General features: G+C 39.0%; 1 protein-coding gene across 5 annotated transcripts in view; it reads right to left on the minus strand.

The window, feature by feature from the left end:
• The window catches only part of nmo (serine/threonine-protein kinase nemo), a 758,381-nt gene that overhangs the window by 146,962 nt on the left and 591,287 nt on the right, over window positions 1-20,132 (minus strand). For all 5 annotated transcript variants that reach the window (XR_011391086.1, XR_011391085.1, XR_011391083.1 and 2 more), the window contains exons 6-7: window positions 11,408-11,617; window positions 7,809-7,997 (exon numbers count right to left, since the gene is read on the minus strand). Coding sequence is in view for 2 of the 5 variants with exons in the window: in XM_070080136.1 (XP_069936237.1) it covers window positions 7,809-7,997; window positions 11,408-11,617 (399 nt within the window). In the remaining 3 variants the exon portion in view is untranslated. The remainder of the gene's footprint in view (window positions 1-7,808; window positions 7,998-11,407; window positions 11,618-20,132) is intronic.

A 20,132-nucleotide genomic window follows, 5' to 3' on the forward strand; every position in this document is an offset into this window, starting at 1 on the left:
CACTTTCAACTTTCTACCTTTACACACATTCCCAAACTCATCCACTAACCTTTGCAATTTTTCTTTAGAATCTCCCATAAGCACAGTATCATCAGCAAAAAGTAACTGTGTCAATTCCCATTTTGAATTTGATTCCCCATAATTTAATCCCACCCCTCTCCCAAACACCCTAGCATTTACTTCCTTTACAACCCCATCTATAAATATATTAAACAACCATGGTGACATTACACATCCCTGTCTAAGACCTACTTTTACCGGGAAGTAGTCTCCCTCTCTTCTACACACCCTAACCTGAGCCTCACTATCCTCATAAAAACTCTTTACAGCATTTAATAACTTACCACCTATTCCATATACTTGCAACATCTGCCACATTGCTCCTCTATCCACTCTATCATATGCCTTTTCTAAATCCATAAATGCAATAAAAACTTCCCTATCTTTATCTAAATACTGTTCACATATATGCTTCAATGTAAACACCTGATCTACACATCCCCTACCCACTCTAAAACCTCCTTGCTCATCCGCAATCCTACATTCTGTCTTACCTCTAATTCTTTCAATTATAACCCTACCGTACACTTTTCCTGGTATACTCAGTAAGCTTATTCCTCTATAATTTTTACAGTCTCTTTTGTCCCCTTTCCCTTTATATAAAGGGACTATACATGCTCTCTGCCAATCCCTAGGTACCTTCCCCTCTTTCATACATTTATTAAACAAAAGTACCAACCACTCCAACACTATATCCCCCCCTGCTTTTAACATTTCTGTCATGATCCCATCAGTTCCAGCTGCTTTACCCCCTTTCATTTTACGTAATGCCTCACGTACCTCCCCCACACTTACATTCTGCTCTTCTTCACTCCTAAAAGATGGTATACCTCCCTGACCAGTGCATGAAATTACTGCCTCTGTTTCTTCCTTAACATTTAAAAGTTCCTCAAAATATTCTCGCCATCTTCCCAATACCTCCATCTCCCCATCTACTAACTCCCCTACTCTGTTTTTAACTGACAAATCCATATTTTCCCTAGGCTTTCTTAACTTGTTTAACTCACTCCAAAATTTTTTCTTATTTTCATTAAAATTTCTTGACAGTGCCTCTCCCACTCTATCATCTGCTCTCCTTTTGCACTCTCTCACCACTCTCTTTACCTTTCTTTTACTCTCCATATACTCTGCTCTTCTTATAACACTTCTGCTTTGTAAAAACCTCTCATAAGCTACCTTTTTCTCTTTTATCACACCCTTTACTTCATCATTCCACCAATCACTCCTCTTTCCTCCTGCGCCCACCCTCCTATAACCACAAACTTCTGCCCCACATTCTAATACTGCATTTTTAAAACTATTCCAACCCTCTTCAACCCCCCCACTACTCATCTTTGCACTAGCCCACCTTTCTGCCAATAGTCGCTTATATCTCACCCGAACTTCCTCCTCCCTTAGTTTATACACTTTCACCTCCCTCTTACTTGTTGTTGCCACCTTCCTCTTTTCCCATCTACCTCTTACTCTAACTGTAGCTACAACTAAATAATGATCCGATATATCAGTTGCCCCTCTATAAACATGTACATCCTGGAGCCTACTCATCAACCTTTTATCCACCAATACATAATCTAATAAACTACTTTCATTACGTGCTACATCATACCTTGTATATTTATTTATCCTCTTTTTCATAAAATATGTATTACTTATTACCAAATTTCTTTCTACACATAGCTCAATTAAAGGCTCCCCATTTACATTTACCCCTGGCACCCCAAATTTACCTACTACTCCCTCCATAACATTTTTACCCACTTTAGCATTAAAATCCCCAACCACCATTACTCTCACACTTGATTCAAAACTCCCCACGCATTCACTCAACATTTCCCAAAATCTCTCTCTCTCCTCTACACTTCTCTCTTCTCCAGGTGCATACACGCTTATTATAACCCACTTTTCACATCCAATCTTTATTTTACTCCACATAATCCTTGAATTAATACATTTATAGTCCCTCTTTTCCTGCCATAGCTTATCCTTCAACATTATTGCTACTCCTTCTTTAGCTCTAACTCTATTTGAAACCCCTGACCTAATCCCATTTATTCCTCTCCACTGAAACTCTCCCACCCCCTTCAGCTTTGTTTCACTTAAAGCCAGGACATCCAGCTTCTTCTCATTCATAACATCCACAATCATCTCTTTCTTATCATCTGCACAACATCCACGCACATTCAGACTTCCCACTTTGACAATTTTCTTCTTCTTATTCTTTTTAGTAATCTTTACAGGAAAAGGGGTTACTAGCCCATTGTTCCCGGCATTTTAGTTGACTTTTACAACACGCATGGCTTACGGAGGAAAGATTCTTATTCCACTTCCCCATGGATATAAAAGGAAAATTAATAAGACCAAGAACTATTAAGATAAAATCAAAGAAAACTCAGATGAGTGTGTATAAATAAATGTGTACATGTATGTGTAGTGTGACCTAAGTGTAAGTAGAAGTAGCAAGACATGCCTGTAATCTTGCATATTTATGAGACAGACAAAAGACATCAGCAATCCTACCATCATGTAAAACAATCACAGGCTTCGTTTTACACTCACTTGGCAGGACGGTAGTACCTCCCTGGGTGGTTGCTGTCTACCAACCTACTACTATAAATATATATATATATATATATATACAGTGGACCCCCGCATAACGATGGCATCACATAGCGATTATTTCGCATACCGCTTACTTTAATTGCAAAAATTTTGCCTCACATACCGCTTAAAAACCCGCTTACCGATTTTCATCCGAGACGCGTCCAATGTGCGGCCTGAGCCACGCTCACATGTTCCGCCGGTGGCATTGTTTACCAGCCAGCCTCCGCGGTAACATCCAAGCATACAATCGGAATATTTCGTATTATTACAGTGTTTTCGGTGCTTTTTCTGGAAAATAAGTGACCATGGGCCCCAAGAAAGCTTCTAGTGCCAACCCTACAGCAATAAGGGTGAGAATTACAATAGAGATGAAGAAAAAGATCATTGATAAGTATGAAAGTGGAGTGCATGTCTCCGAGCTGGCCAGGTTGTATAATAAACCCCAATCAACCATCGCTACTATTGGTGGTACAGCTGCTGCTGCTGCTGCACTGTCAGCTGCTGCTGCTGCTGCACTGTCAGCTGCTGCTGCTGCTGTAGCACCGTTGTTGGTGTGGCTTATTGAGAATACCAAGAAACAATTAACCCCAGAGGATTTGCCACCCAGGATAACCCAAAAAAGTCAGTGTCATCGAAGACTGTCTAACTTATTTCCATTGGGGTCCTTAATCTTGTCTCCCAGGATGCAACCCACACAAGTCGACTAACACCCAGGTGAACAGGGAAAAATGCCTGGAACTAGTGCTCATATTGGTGAATTTAAAGCCAGCAAAGGTTGGTTTGAGAGATTTAAGAATCGTAGTGGCATACACAGTGTGATAAGGCCTGTTCTGGAAGAAAATGCCAAACAGGACCTACAGTACTCAGGAGGAAAAGGCACTCCCAGGACACAGTGTCTCATCAGTCATTGCTGCATCTTCAATAAAGGTAAGTGTCATTTATTCTTCATTTAGTAGACTAGTACATGCACAATATATACTGTGCATGTACTACTCTACTATTGTGCATGTATCCTTCTCTTTGTGTGTGGGAAAATGTATATTTCATGTGGTAAAATTTTTTTTTTCATACTTTTGGGTGTCTTGCACGGATTAATTTGATTTCCATTATTTCTTATGGGGAAAATTCATTCACATAGCGATTATTTCGCATAACAATTACCCCTCTTGCACGGATTAAAATCGTTAACCGGGGGTCCACTGTACAGTGGACCCCCGGTTAACGATATTTTTTCACTCCATAAGTATGTTCAGGTGCCAGTACTGACCGAATTTATTCCCTTAAGGAATATTGTGAAGTAGATTATTCCTTTCAGACCCCCAAACATACACGTACAAACGCACTTACATAAATACACTTACATAATTGGTCGCATTTGGAGGTAATCGTTATGCGGGGGTCCACTGTATATATATGCGTGTTGTAAAAGTCAACTAAAATGCTGGGAACAATGGGCTAGTAACCCCTTTTCCTGTAAAGATTACTAAAAAGAATAAGAAGAAGAAAATTGTCAAAGTGGGAAGTCTGAATGTGCGTGGATGTTGTGCAGATGATAAGAAAGAGATGATTGTGGATGTTATGAATGAGAAGAAGCTGGATGTCCTGGCTTTAAGTGAAACAAAGCTGAAGGGGGTGGGAGAGTTTCAGTGGAGAGGAATAAATGGGATTAGGTCAGGGGTTTCAAATAGAGTTAGAGCTAAAGAAGGAGTAGCAATAATGTTGAAGGATAAGCTATGGCAGGAAAAGAGGGACTATAAATGTATTAATTCAAGGATTATGTTGAGTAAAATAAAGATTGGATGTGAAAAGTGGGTTATAATAAGCGTGTATGCACCTGGAGAAGAGAGAAGTGTAGAGGAGAGAGAGAGATTCTGGGAAATGTTGAGTGAATGCGTGGGGAGTTTTGAATCAAGTGTGAGAGTAATGGTGGTTGGGGATTTCAATGCTAAAGTGGGTAAAAATGTTATGGAGGGAGTAGTAGGTAAATTTGGGGTGCCAGGGGTAAATGTAAATGGGGAGCCTTTAATTGAGCTATGTGTAGAAAGAAATTTGGTAATAAGTAATACATATTTTATGAAAAAGAGGATAAATAAATATACAAGGTATGATGTAGCACGTAATGAAAGTAGTTTATTAGATTATGTATTGGTGGATAAAAGGTTGATGGGTAGGCTCCAGGATGTACATGTTTATAGAGGGGCAACTGATATATCGGATCATTATTTAGTTGTAGCTACAGTTAGAGTAAGAGGTAGATGGGAAAAGAGGAAGGTGGCAACAACAAGTAAGAGGGAGGTGAAAGTGTATAAACTAAGGGAGGAGGAAGTTCGGGTGAGATATAAGCGACTATTGGCAGAAAGGTGGGCTAGTGCAAAGATGAGTAGTGGGGGGTTGAAGAGGGTTGGAATAGTTTTAAAAATGCAGTATTAGAATGTGGGGCAGAAGTTTGTGGTTATAGGAGGGTGGGGGCAGGAGGAAAGAGGAGTGATTGGTGGAATGATGAAGTAAAGGGTGTGATAAAAGAGAAAAAGGTAGCTTATGAGAGGTTTTTACAAAGCAGAAGTGTTATAAGAAGAGCAGAGTATATGGAGAGTAAAAGAAAGGTAAAGAGAGTGGTGAGAGAGTGCAAAAGGAGAGCAGATGATAGAGTGGGAGAGGCACTGTCAAGAAATTTTAATGAAAATAAGAAAAAATTTTGGAGTGAGTTAAACAAGTTAAGAAAGCCTAGGGAAAATATGGATTTGTCAGTTAAAAACAGAGTAGGGGAGTTAGTAGATGGGGAGATGGAGGTATTGGGTAGATGGCGAGAATATTTTGAGGAACTTTTAAATGTTAAGGAAGAAACAGAGGCAGTAATTTCATGCACTGGTCAGGGAGGTATACCATCTTTTAGGAGTGAAGAAGAGCAGAATGTAAGTGTGGGGGAGGTACGTGAGGCATTACGTAAAATGAAAGGGGGTAAAGCAGCTGGAACTGATGGGATCATGACAGAAATGTTAAAAGCAGGGGATGATATAATGTTGGAGTGGTTGGCACTTTTGTTTAATAAATGTATGAAAGAGGGGAAGGTACCTAGGGATTGGCAGAGAGCATGTATAGTCCCTTTATATAAAGGGAAAGGGGACAAAAGAGACTGTAAAAATTATAGAGGAATAAGCTTACTGAGTATACCAGGAAAAGTGTACGGTAGGGTTATAATTGAAAGAATTAGAGGTAAGACAGAATGTAGGATTGCGGATGAGCAAGGAGGTTTCAGAGTGGGTAGGGGATGTGTAGATCAGGTGTTTACATTGAAGCATATATGTGAACAGTATTTAGATAAAGATAGGGAAGTTTTTATTGCATTTATGGATTTAGAAAAGGCATATGATAGAGTGGATAGAGGAGCAATGTGGCAGATGTTGCAAGTATATGGAATAGGTGGTAAGTTATTAAATGTTGTAAAGAGTTTTTATGAGGATAGTGAGGCTCAGGTTAGGGTGTGTAGAAGAGAGGGAGACTACTTCCCGGTAAAAGTAGGTCTTAGACAGGGATGTGTAATGTCACCATGGTTGTTTAATATATTTATAGATGGGGTTGTAAAGGAAGTAATATGCTAGGGTGTTTGGGAGAGGGGTGGGAATTAAAATTATGGGGAATCAAATTCAAAATGGGAATTGACACAGTTACTTTTTGCTGATGATACTGTGCTTATGGGAGATTCTAAAGAAAAATTGCAAAGGTTAGTGGATGAGTTTGGGAATGTGTGTAAAGGTAGAAAGTTGAAAGTGAACATAGAAAAGAGTAAGGTGATGAGGGTGTCAAATGATTTAGATAAAGAAAAATTGGATATCAAATTGGGGAGGAGGAGTATGGAAGAAGTGAATGTTTCCAGATACTTGGGAGTTGACGTGTCGGCGGATGGATTTATGAAGGATGAGGTTAATCATAGAATTGATGAGGGAAAAAAGGCGAGTGGTGCGTTGAGGTATATGTGGAGTCAAAAAACGTTATCTATGGAGGCAAAGAAGGGAATGTATGAAAGTATAGTAGTACCAACACTCTTATATGGGTGTGAAGCTTGGGTGGTAAATGCAGCAGCGAGGAGACGGTTGGAGGCAGTGGAGATGTCCTGTTTAAGGGCAATGTGTGGTGTAAATGTTATGCAGAAAATTCGGAGTGTGGAAATTAGGAGAAGGTGTGGAGTTAATAAAAGCATTAGTCAGAGGGCAGAAGAGGGGTTGTTGAGGTGGTTTGGTCATTTAGAGAGAATGGATCAAAGTAGAATGACATGGAAAGCATATAAATCTATAGGGGAAGGAAAGAGGGGTAGGGAATGTCCTCGAAAGGGCTTGGAAAGAGGGGTAAAGGAGGTTTTGTGGGCGAGGGGCTTGGACTTCCAGCAAGCGCTCATGAGCGCAGTTAGATAGGAGTGAATGGAGACGAATGATACTTGGGACCTGACGATCTGTTGGAGTGTGAGCAGGGTAATATTTAGTGAAGGGATTCAGGGAAACCGGTTATTTTCATATAGTCGGACTTGAGTCCTGGAAATGGGAAGTACAATGCCTGCACTTTAAAGGAGGGGTTTGGGATATTGGCAGTTTGGAGGGATATGTTGTGTATCTTTATACGTATATGCTTCTAAACTGTTGTATTCTGAGCACCTCTGCAAAAGCAGTGATAATGTGTGAGTGTGGTGAAAGTGTTGAATGATGATGAGAGTATTTTCTTTTTGGGGATTTTCTTTCTTTTTTTGGGTCACCCTGCCTCGGTGGGAGACGACCGACTTGTTGAAAAAAAAAAAAAATATATGTTAATGTTGCAGTTTAAAAACTGTAGTGTAAAGCACCCTTCTGGCAAGACAGTGATGGAGTGAATGATGGTGAAAGTTTTTCTTTTTCGGGCCACCCTGCCTTGGTGGGAATCGGCCAGTGTGATAATAAAAATAATAAAAATAATAATATATATATATATATATATATATATATATATATATATATATATATATATATATATATATATATATATATATATATATATATATATATATATATATATATATATATATGTATATATGTATATATTGTAATCTTAATGTACTACATGTATTGAAACAGCTTCTGAAAGTTTTATAATAAATAGAGCTAAGATCCACCTAGACTTACTGGATCAAAGGCAAGCATTTGAGTGAGTAAGTGGACGGCCTCGTGGGTAGCATGGTTAGATAAGGTGTAGAGGGCAGGTAGCGCTGGTGGCTTAGACGGTCGTCGTAGCATGTGCGTTACTGCTCCTTCACAAGCGTATTTCATGTCTTCTAAATTTGGGGTTCCTAAGAGATCTGTTATCCGCTCAAGCTGGAAAGAAATTGATAGTTTCATGTTACTGAGTGGATCATATTGCCACTCCCTTCATACACGCTGTTAGCATTAATCTTCAATTAGACAAAACACCTGATTATCACCAATCATCTTTCATGACTCATGTGCATAAAAGTATCCATCTTGATTTGTCACATAAGGCTGAATTATACATGACAGAACTAAAAATTAACTAATTTTTAAATTCTAGAATAAGTCTGCCTGAAATGCTTTACATAACTATAGGCTTCTCAAGCATTAAATAACATATAATGTAAAACTGTGCAATGGCATGGACTCTACCTTCCTTTACTTTACTTTTATTTACTTTAAATGGTCACTATTTGAATATTATATACTGGGTATATTATGTCATATCCAATAAGTCAGTCAGTCAAACAAGTCAAATGTCTTCCAATGGATCTCTTCAAATAATATTCCAGTATTAATATACAGTATACAACTTTGTAAATTAACAGGGAAAGCAAATTTTTATTTCTCTCCTCACACCTAATGTATTTATACTTAAAATTTAGCCAAAGATAATACTCTTTTTAAGATACATGTACTTGTAATCTCTAGACTGTAATGTTTTTTGTACAGAGAGTGAGTGAGAATGAGACAGTGTGAGAGTGAGCAAGTGAAAGCAAGACTAAGTGTGTGTAAGAGTGTGCAAGTAAGAGAGAGAGAAAGACAGACAGCTGCAAGAACTGTGTCAAAACTGTCAGTGCTGACAATAAGGCAGGAGGAGGTGCATTTCCTTCTTAAATCGCTTGACCAAGAAAAGGCTGTAGGCCCAGACAAGTTGAGCCCAAGATTGCTGAGAAGATGTGCAGACCAGCTAGCAGCACCTCTAACCCGCATCTTTCAGCACTGCCTAGTACAGTGTAAATGGCCCTCTCTATGGAAAGAGGCAAATGTCGTCCCTGTTCACAAAAAGAAGAGCAGAGCAGAAATCAGCAACTACAGACCAGTGTCACTCCTGTCAATAACTGATAAGATCCTTGAGACAATAATCTCAAGACAAATGACAGAGTTTTTTGACTATTACTCACTACTTTGTGATCGTCAATATGGCTTCAGGAAACGTTACTCTGCTGCTGATCTGTTGTTAAACCTCTCCACTAAGTGGCACCAGTCACTGGATGAATCCAAAGTCAGCTGTGTGGTAGCACTGGACATTGCTGGCGCTTTCGACTGGGTGTGGCACCAGGGCCTCTTAGGAAAACTTCAAGCACTGGGAATTGCAGGCTCTACGCTATGTCTCCTCAGTGATTACCTTCATGGTAGATCTCTAAGTGTAGTTCTCAATGGAACGGAATCAGCAAGACATTCTATTGGGGCAAGTGTTCCACAAGGAAGCGTGCTGGGACCATTGTTATAGAATGTCTACTTCAACGACCTTCTTCATCTCATCCCAGAATCACATGCATATGCAGATGACTGTACACTGACATTCACTTATCCAAGAGAAGAAATGCCAGCTGTTCTAAGCTACATCAATCACCAGCTGAGAGCTATATCAGCTTGGGGAAATAGATGGCAAGTAACATTTGCACCTGAGAAAACGCAAATGATGATCATCTCTAGGCACCATGATGGTAATGCTGGTGCAATAGTAAGGATGAATGGGAGGGTGTTGGTACCTGGAGAAGAAGTTGATATCCTTGGGGTGAAATTTGACTCCAAACTATCCATGAAGAACCATGTTGTAAATCTTGCAAACAAGGAAGCCAGGAAGCTTACAGCACTTTGCCGTATCTCACATCTACTTGACAGTAGGGGTTGCAACATTCTGTACGAGGCACAAGTATACTCACACCTTGAGTATGCTCCACTTTCTTGGTTTGCCTGCCCCCCCCTCTCATCTGCGACTGCTTGACAGAGCAGAGAACAGAGCAAGACGTCTCATCTCTCGCCTGGACCCATAATGGATAGATCTGTCATTTCAGCAGAGCCTTCAACATAGGAGGGATGTGGGTGGCCTTACTGTTATGTACAAGGCCAATATTGTCAAAGTACCACACTTGGATCCACTTCAAGGACAGCGTGAAACAAGCTTTTATGCCACAAGATGGGCAGAAAGCAGCAACTTCACTCTGGCTGTACCCTTCTCCAGAACATCACTCCATCTGAGATCATATATACCCAGGATGACTCGAGTATGGAACACATTCGTACAGCATAATGATGTCAATGAGATATTGTCAGTTGATCAAATGAAAATGCTGGCACACAGATGGCTCCAATTTCATCCTGTTCCCTACTTGTATGTCTCATAACAATAAAAACGCTTTCAAATGAGCTGATGTAGGTAACAGCTCTTAACTTGCCAATAAAGTTAGGAATCCTTAACCTCTAAATAGCTTGTCAATAAAGCTAGGGATCCTTAACCTTGTCAAACCCTGTGTAAAAAAAGAGAGAGAGAAAGAGAGAGACAGAGAGAAAGAAAGGAAGATACTGAAAGAGAGAGAGAGAGATGACTCGAGTATGGAACACATTCATACAGCATAATGATGTCAATGAGATAAAGTCAGTTGATCAAATGAAAATGTTGGCCCACAGATGGCTCCAACTTCATTCTGTTCCCTACTTGTATGTCTCATAACAATAAAAATGCTTTCAAATGAGCTTATGTAAGTAACAGCTCTTAGCTTGCCAATAAAGTTAGGAATCCTTAACCTGTAAATAGCATGTCAATAAAGCTAGGGATCCTTAACCTTGTCAAACCCTGTGTAAAAAAAATAAAAAAAAAAAAAAAAAAAAAAAAAAAAAAAAAAAAGAGAGAGAAGAGAGAGAGAGAGAGAGAGAGAGAGAGAGAGAGAGAGAGAGAGAGAGAGAGAGAGAGAGAGAGAGAGAGAGAGAGAGAGAGAGAGAGAGAGAGAGAGAGAGAGAGAGCAAGACGTCTCATCTCTCGCCTGGACCAATCCTGGATAGATCTATCATTTCAGCAGAGCCTTCAATACAGGAGGGATGTGGGTGGCCTTACTGTTATGTACAAGGCCAATATTGTCAAAGTACCACACTTGGATCCACTTCGAGGACAGCGTGAAACAAGCTTTTATGCCACAAGACGGGCAGAAAGCAGCAACTTCACTCTGGCTGTACCCTTCTCCAGAACATCACTCCATCTGAGATCATATATACCCAGGATGACTCGAGTATGGAACACATTCATAAAGCAAATGCTTTCAAATGAGCTGATGTAGGTAACAGCTCTTAGCTTGTCAATACAGCTAGGGATCCTTAACCTTGTCAAACCCTGTGTAAAAAAAAAAGGAGAGAGAGAAAGAAAGAGAGAAAAAAAGAGAGGGGGAGAGATGGGAGAGAGAGAATGAGAGAGAAAGAGAGAGAGAAAGAGAGAGAGATATATATATATATATATAGAGAGAGAGAGAGAAACTCACCTGCTGAACAGGACTCTGCGCTTGAAAGAGTATTCGGCGGCCCAGGAGCTCACCAAATATACATCCTACTGACCAAACATCAACAGCTTGCGTGTAATGTCTGGCACCCATGAGTAGCTCTGGTGCTCTGTAGTACTGTGTCACAACCTCTTGTGTCATGTGTTTGCTCTCGTCTGGTTCTTCCACTCTTGCCAGCCCAAAATCACAGATCTAAAACAAATAAATGCAATAAAATAGACCACAATTCTAACTCATTTAATCCATATTTTATCCCTTCAAGAGGGTCCCTTTCTTGTGGTGAAGGAGCTCTTCATTCAGGGAACTGGACCATTTCTCCCATTCTTCACTTTGAATCTAAATACCTCCACCCTTCATTCTTTTGGTCTCATTAGTGGGGATATTTTTCCTTTTGTGAAATCCAGCTAACATCAGAACTAAAAGAAATTAAGAGTACTATTGGCCCTGTTTTAACAGCTTTGGTTGGTAGTGCTATGGTGACCGGGTCACTCCATCCAATGGAAATTTAATCATCTTGTGGCATGTCAGGTGGCTCTTCTTGTGGACATCGGGTAGCCATTTGGCAGGCCCTCTGATGACAGAGGAACTATTGAAGATTGCTTGTGGATACAGAATTGGCAACTAAAACTGTATAACCAGCAGTGTTCTTACCAGTTTGCCCACCACTATTATTAGCTAACTTACAATTGGACAGTTTGTACTCTTATCTAAACAGGCAGTTTTGCTAAGCCTTGGACAGTTAATTCCAGAGGTGCCAGCCTGGTGTTGTGGATCAGGCAGGGTAACAGGTGACTTCCAGGGAACAACAGCAATATATGTCACAGCAGTTTAGGCAGAATAAGAGGTGCTTTCCAGGAAACAATAGCAATATGTGATGCAGCAGATCAGGAAGAGTAAGAGGTGGTTTTTCAGGGAACAGCAATATGTGTCACAGCAGATCAGGGAGGGTAAGAGGTGGTTTCTAGGGAACAGCAGCAATTTCTGTCACAGCAGAAGTAACCATGGTTCAGGGTGGGTATGTGCTCTCTATTCATTTATTCTCAGAGCTGCCTGTTTTTTTCCTTGTAAACGATAAAAAATTAATTTATTCTCTTGGATCCCTAATGATTGCAAAACTCTCTACTGACCCCAGCAGCAATAATTTAATAATTGTTTGCACTCTTGGAAGAATGGCTCAAAGTCATCTGCCAAGAATCAATGACAGACAAGCAACAATGCTGACATATCATGCACACCCTGACTACACACTAAGAGTTTTTTTCATTGAAAAGAATCTAGAAGCATACCCAAATGACCATACATTTGCACACATAACTTAAGACCAACATCAGCCAAAACATCTTCCACCCTCTAAAAGGCGAGAGGTATATAATCAAGAGTTAATGAATGCTGACCAAGCAGATAAACTAATGTGCCTCCACACCACTGGCAAGACCCCATTGACTGTTCGCTGACACTCCACCATCAATTTATGCTAAAGAGCAATTGTCAGCCCTCACAATACTTCACAGACTATGCTGCAGACACACACAAAAACAATTAGTAATTACAACACATCCCAGTCACCAGGGTCAAAACTTATGTCTGCCCTGCTTGCTGACAAGAGACACTGCATGAATAATAAAATGATACTGACATTCAATGGCCATAACACTTCCTCAGAATAAGTAGCAAGTCACATCTTGATGGTAAGGAAGCTCAAAACAACACAACAATAGTTGCAAATGTTGGCACTACAGTCACCTGGCAAAATACTGGAGGTCACAGGCAGAATGTCCATTGTGGAGAATCCAATAATAACAACTCAAATTATGACTGCTCCCTTCCTGCCTTAAGTGAAACAAAACACATCCTTTGTAATCTCACTGGTGCCCTATTTTTCTTTAGGAAAGTGAAATTGCGTGCTTGGAAGAGAAAGAGAGTTTGCTTTATAACTAATGGAAGGGAATACTGCACATCATCTACTCCAGAATTGCCTGACACTCCCAACACACAGTAGTGACTTCCTATATTTTCATTCCTGTGTTCAACCCTTATGCAGTCCTCATAGTTGATATTCCCAAGTTTTCAGTGTCTGTCACCTTCCCTGCCCCCCAACATCCTATACATTACTCCTTAGTTGTCAATTCTACACTTGCAATACAACCCCAAAGATCTCCAAAAAATTTTATCTTGATCCCTAGCAACAACACACTTCCACTCTCTCCCTATCCTCCCCAGACACAAGTCCTACATTTACAGGCTCCTCCCTCACTTGGGCCAACTAGACTCAATATCTCTACCCTCTCTACTCCTACTTTCCTCATCCATCCCACATAATATATTCCCTTCCACTTCCTTGTCTCTGAAGATGTTTAAAGAAATTATAGTATATCTCAAGATGGGGACACTCAGCAAGACCCCTCAATGATCTAAACCTAATTGCATATACACACCATGTGACTATAACCACAATACTACACTAACAACTACACCCCAGCCTTGCAATCCTTTCCCTCAACTGGTTAATGTTTTACTACCTCCTACACTTGCAACTTACATGTGTGCTACTTCTTGTGACACAAAAAATACAACCCCACACAAATCCCTCATCACTACTGTGCCTCTACTGTCTCATGTCTACTTCAGCAATCATTCTTAGTCCATAACTACCATTTTGCTTACTTCTACTGCTGTATTACTATCACCAAGTGGGAAAATCAAGATCAAAAATATTAAGTTATTCACATGGAAACATAAATAAAAAGTTCAACTTATTCTATTCAAATTTTGATTTTAGAAAATAGTAATACAAAAGCTACATTAGATGTACAAACTGACCAAATGCTACTTTTTTTAGGCTACGAAATTATATCACTGAATACTACAAAAAAAACTGCCCCTAGTTTGGAGCATTTGAGACTGCTATTTTAGGTGAGACAATTGTGATCATAGCTCATAAAAAACTATAAATAACTAACAATTTCTTGGATACTATAAGTACAACTGCTAAATTTTAATATTGGTAATTAAGAAAATAATATAAATATTTGCACTTCATTTATAATCAAGAAAGAATTTTTTGCTGGTACTGTACTATACAGCCTCTCTTCAGTAAACCTTTTCAGGGTCGAGAGGCCCTCTCCTAAACTCGTTCTAAGGGTCGAAAAATTTTTTGGAAAAAAAAAAAATTATTTTTTTCTTATGAGATGATAGAGAATCTTTTCCCAATCATAATGACACCAAAAGTATGAAATTTGATGGAAAACTTACGAAATTATCCTCTCACAAGGTTAGCGGTCTCGACGATGTTTACGCATCAGCGATTTCACCCACTTTGAGCCCTATTTTCGGCCAATTCCAGTGCACTAGTCGACAAAAATCATATGTATTTCACTAGAACTCCATTTTTTTCTATCGAATGAGTACAATAAACAACCCATTTACCGATTTCAACTATCCAATAAAGTGGTCGGAAATTGGCCATTTTGCCAATTTCACACAAATTTCAGAAGATGCCAATTTCCAAATAGGGTCCAGAATAAACAAGACAGACATTCCTGGCACTAAAATAACATTTTCTCTGTTCATCAGTCATGTCCCCAGGCCCTGCCTCCATCTCTTTTGCTTTCCACTTTGAATTTTTATTCTCACAAAAAATAGAAGATTTACTGTTATGCAGACTACTGCATTAGTGTAGAAATGGTGTAGAAATGGTATAAATAATGTCAGCACACTTGTGAAAGAATATTAGACTCACCAGTTGACGTGTAATGGACGCGTGGCATGATTTGTTTACTTTTGAACTTTGGTAAATATCGAGCATTTCTGCTACTTTGAGCTCAATTTCAAGGTACTTTTCATTATGAAACCAATCAAAATTATCTCAATTTCTGTAATATGTCTTTCATTCTATAAAATGAGACCAGGAAAACTAAAATACAACCATAAATACCAAACAAAAATACACTGCAAAGCCGCTGTTTTAAACCAAAAACATGGTCGGAATTTTTTTTTTCTCGTGCACTGTGTGCTGCAGAATTTTTTTTATACTGTGCACAGTGACCACATAGACCCATTCTTTCATATGTAGGCCTACCAGCTTTCTCTCACTAGATTTGAAGGCGCTAGCATTTAGGCGTATTAGTACATCAATAACCCTGGTGCGAAAGCTGTACTAGTACGTACATCGGAAACCCGGAAAGGGTTAACAATGGAATTCCGTTCCTAATACCACGTCAATAAACGAATTCGTAGATAAACAAGGAGCATATTATAATGGTAGTGGGTTTATGTCGACCATCTCTGATATTGCTTTAATGTCACCCTTCCACCATTTATAACATTTTTAGTATATTTTTAAATGTTTATACAGTAATGTACTGTATATTATAATAAACAGAATAGAGGAAATCATACTGGTCAGAGAGTCCGTTGTAGGTCCGAGTCGTCGGTAAACAAGTATGTTGCTAAGTGAGGGAGAGGCTCTATAGTACTGCTACCAACATCAACACAATGGTCATGTCTCTTCTTTCTTGTTCTACCAGATAACAAAACCCATAAAATGTTTGCTTGAACAAGCAATGCCTTCTTTATAAATGTCTTTCACTTTCAGCCTCCTAACTACGTATATCGTGTTCATCAGTATCATATAGACTGGGAACTTCTGGAACATCACATGCCAGGGTTTGAGAAGCATTTATGCCCTTAGGGATCTCTGTATATCTATAACAAGAACATGGTCTTTGGCTGTGTTCCTCATGCTAAGGAGCCAGGTCTTGCTGCTGATGAGATGCCACTCCCTTGTGCCAGTAGATCTTCCTGTGGGTACCTTAGTTGCCTTGCCATGAGCTCTTTGCCTTATGCTACTGTCAATCATCTTTTTTTAAAGTAATACAATAGAATGTAGCTAACCAAACCTCCAGATACCACTTGACCTTTCGGTTCTTTTCTTATATTCTTCAGGACATGTACTGGGTCGAAAGGGTATATGCTTTAAGCTCTGAATCCAGATTTTGCCAAAGGCTCCCATTTATCATCCATTTCTGGCATGAGAGTCAGAAGTAGTCTTGGTAGTGATAATTTCTGGAAACATGTTGCATGCTTTCCTTCACCTTTCTTCCAGTCAGTCAATAATCTCTCTCTAATCATGCTTAAGAGGGCCATACATGGAGACACTCAAGGACTGTAGGAAGTGCACTGAATTAGGTGGAAGAAAAACCTTTCTGATATTGTTCTGCTTGAATAGTTCCATAACTTTGTAGTTGACCTGAAAGAACATAAGAAAGGAGGATCACTGCAGCAGGCCTGTTGGCCCATACTAGGCAGGTCCTTTACAATCCAACCCACTAAAAAAACATTTGCCCAACCTAATTTTCAATGCTACCCAAGAAATAAGCTCTGATAACTCTATCCACTCATTTGCAAGTCCCACTCAAATCCAACCCCTCTCACTCATATATTTATCCAACCTAAATTTGAAACTACCCAACTAGGTAGACTGTTCCACTCATCAACTACCCTATTTCCAAACCAATACTTTCCTGTCCTTTCTAAATCTAAACTTGTCTAATTTAAATCCATTACTGTGGGTTCTCTCTTGGAGAGATATCCTCAAGACCTTATTAATATCCCCTTTATTAATACCCATCTTCCACTTATACACTTCGATCATGTCTCCCCTCATTCTTCGTCTAACAAGTGAATGTAATTTAAGAGTCTTCAATCTTTCTTCATAAGGAAGATTTCCAATGCTATGTATTAATTTAGTCATCCTACACTGAATGTTTTCTAATGAATTTATGTCCATTCTGTAATATGGAGACCAGAACTGAGCTGCATAATCTAGGTGAGGCCTTACTAATAATGTATAAAGCTGCAGTATAACCTCCGGACTTCTGTTGCTTACACTTCTTGATATAAATCCCAATAATCTATTTGCCTTATTACGTATGCTTAGGCACTGCTGTCTTGGTTTAACCCTTTGACTGTCGCAACCCCCAATCCTGACGTGACGTGTCTCCTGGTGTCGCAAAATTTAAAAAAAAAAAATTATTTTTTTCTAATGAAATGATAGAGAATCTTTTCCCGATTGTAATGACACCAAAAAAACGAAATTTGATGGAAAACTGATGGAATTATGCTCTCGCGAAGTTAGCGACCTCGGCGCTGTTTACAAATCGGCGATTTCGCCCACTTTCAGCCCTATTTTCGGCTAATTCCATTGTTCCAGTCGCCCAAACTCATAGCTATTTCTTTAGAACTCCATTTTTTCTATCGATTGAGTACAAGAAACTGCCCATTTACCGATTTCAACTACCTAATAATGTGGTCAGAAATTTGCAATTTGGCCAATTTCACGAAAACTAAAAAATATGACAATTTCAAAATAAGGTCCAGAATGAACAATGCAGACATTCCTGGCTCTAAAATAACATTTTCTTTGTTCATTAGTCACGTCTCCAGGCCCCTCTGATATTACTCTTGCTATCTATTTTGAATTTTTATTCAAACAAAAAATAGAAGACTTACTATTATGCAGACTACTGCAATACTGTAATAATTGTATAAATAACATCAACCCATTCATGACTGCATATCAGAATGGCTAGTTGGACATTTATTGGACAATGGCATCATTTGTTTACTTTTGAACATTGGCAAAAATCAAACATTTCCCCTACTTTGAGCTCCATTTCTAGGTTCTTTTTATAGTAAAATCAATCAAAATCACCTCTGTTTCTATAATATGTTTTCCATTCTATCAAATGAGACCAAGAAAACGAGAATACAACCATAAATACTATACGAAAATAGACCACAAAGTCGGCATTTTAATTAAAATAAATGGTCGGATGTTTTTTTTTCTCATTATGCACTGCGTGCTCCAGGATTTTTTTTATATGGTGCACACTGACTACACAGACCCATTCTCTCACATGTGGGCCTACCAGCTTTCTCCTGCTTGATTTAAAGCCGCTATAATTTATGAGTATATATACGTTAAACACGGTACCTCGTAAGACGTATATATACGGCCGCGACAGTCAAAGGGTTAACGTTGCTGCTCACCATAACCCCCAAGTCCTTTTTGCAATCTGTACGGCTAAGTTCTACATTAATACACCACTACCTCCTGCCTATATACAGCCATCCTACTCCACTTCTGGTTAGTGTGACTTTGTAAATGGTCCAAGTCGGACCGAAACGTCGTTGTAAGCTCCTCTCTTCTATGTGCGGGTTATTTGTATAAGTTCTACATTACTTAACTTATAAGTGCTAGGGTAATGGACACTCCCGAGCTTCAGAACCTTGCATTTATCTACATTGAACTGCATCTGCCGCTTTTCTGACCAAGAATAGAGATTGTCTAAATCCTCCTGAAGTTCCCTAACATCTACGTTTGAATCAATTATCCTACCTATCTTTGTTTCATCGGCGAATTTGCTCATATCACTAGTAATACCCTCATCAAGGTCATTGATATATAATATAAACAACAACGGGCCTAAGACTGATCCCTGTGGAACGCCACTTGTTACAGATCCCCACTCGGATTTAACCCCATTTATGGACACACTCTGCTTCCTGTCTGTGAGCCATGACTCGACCCATGAGAGCACTTTTCCCTAAATGCCATGAGCTGCCACTTTCTTTAACAGTCTTTGGTGCAGAACTCTATCAAAAGCCTTACTAAAATCTAAGTAAATAATATCAAATTCTTTATCGTGGTCAACAGCCTCAAAATCTTTACTGAAGAAAGTTAATAAATTAGTTAGACAAGAACAGCCTCTCGTGAATCCATGCTGAGTATCATTAATCAGATTATGCTTATCCAGATGGCTTCTTATAATCTCAGCTATAATTGACTCTAGCAATTTGCCTAAAATTGAGGTCAGGCTTATTGGGCGGTAATTTGACGATAATGACTTATCCCCTGATTTAAAAATAGGAATTACATTAGCCATCTTCCACATATCAGACACTATACCTGTTTGAAGAGATAAATTAAAAATATTAGTTAATGGTTCACAGAGTTCCATTTTGCATTCCTTAAGAACCCTTGAAAAAAGCTCATCAGGTCCCGGCGACTTATTTTGCTTCAGTCGATCTATTTGTTTCATAACCATTTCACTAGTGACTGTGATGTTACATAATTTATTTTCTTCAGGCCCACTATAAAAATTAATTACTGGGATATTGTTAGTGTCTTCCTGTGTAAAAACCGAGAGAAAATAATTATTTAAAATTGAGCACATTTCATTCTCTTTGTCAGTAAGATGCCCATAGCTATTTTTAAGGGGACCTCTCTTATCTCTATCTTTTGTTCTATAGACCTGGAAAAAACTTTTTGGGTTAGTTTTTGAATCACTGGCAACTTTAATTTCATAGTCCCGTTTAGCTGTTCTTATCCCCTTTTTAACGTCCCTCTTAATGTTAATATACTGATTCATAAGATGACTCTCACCTCTTTTGATATGCCTATAAATTCCTTTCTTATGCCCTAAAAGATATTTGAGCCTATTATTCATCCATTTTGGATCATTTCTGCTTGATCTAATTTCTTTATATGGGATAAACGTTCTTTGAGCAGCATGTATAGTGTTCAGAAAACTGTCATATTGATAGCTCTCTTCGTTACCCCAGTCAACAGATGATACGTGTTCTCTAAGCCCATTGTAATCTGCTAAATGAAAATCTGGAACTGTTACTGAGTTATCCCTACTAT

Source organism: Cherax quadricarinatus, chromosome 6 (assembly GCF_038502225.1).
Source record: "Cherax quadricarinatus isolate ZL_2023a chromosome 6, ASM3850222v1, whole genome shotgun sequence".
Lineage (NCBI taxonomy): Eukaryota > Metazoa > Arthropoda > Malacostraca > Decapoda > Parastacidae > Cherax > Cherax quadricarinatus.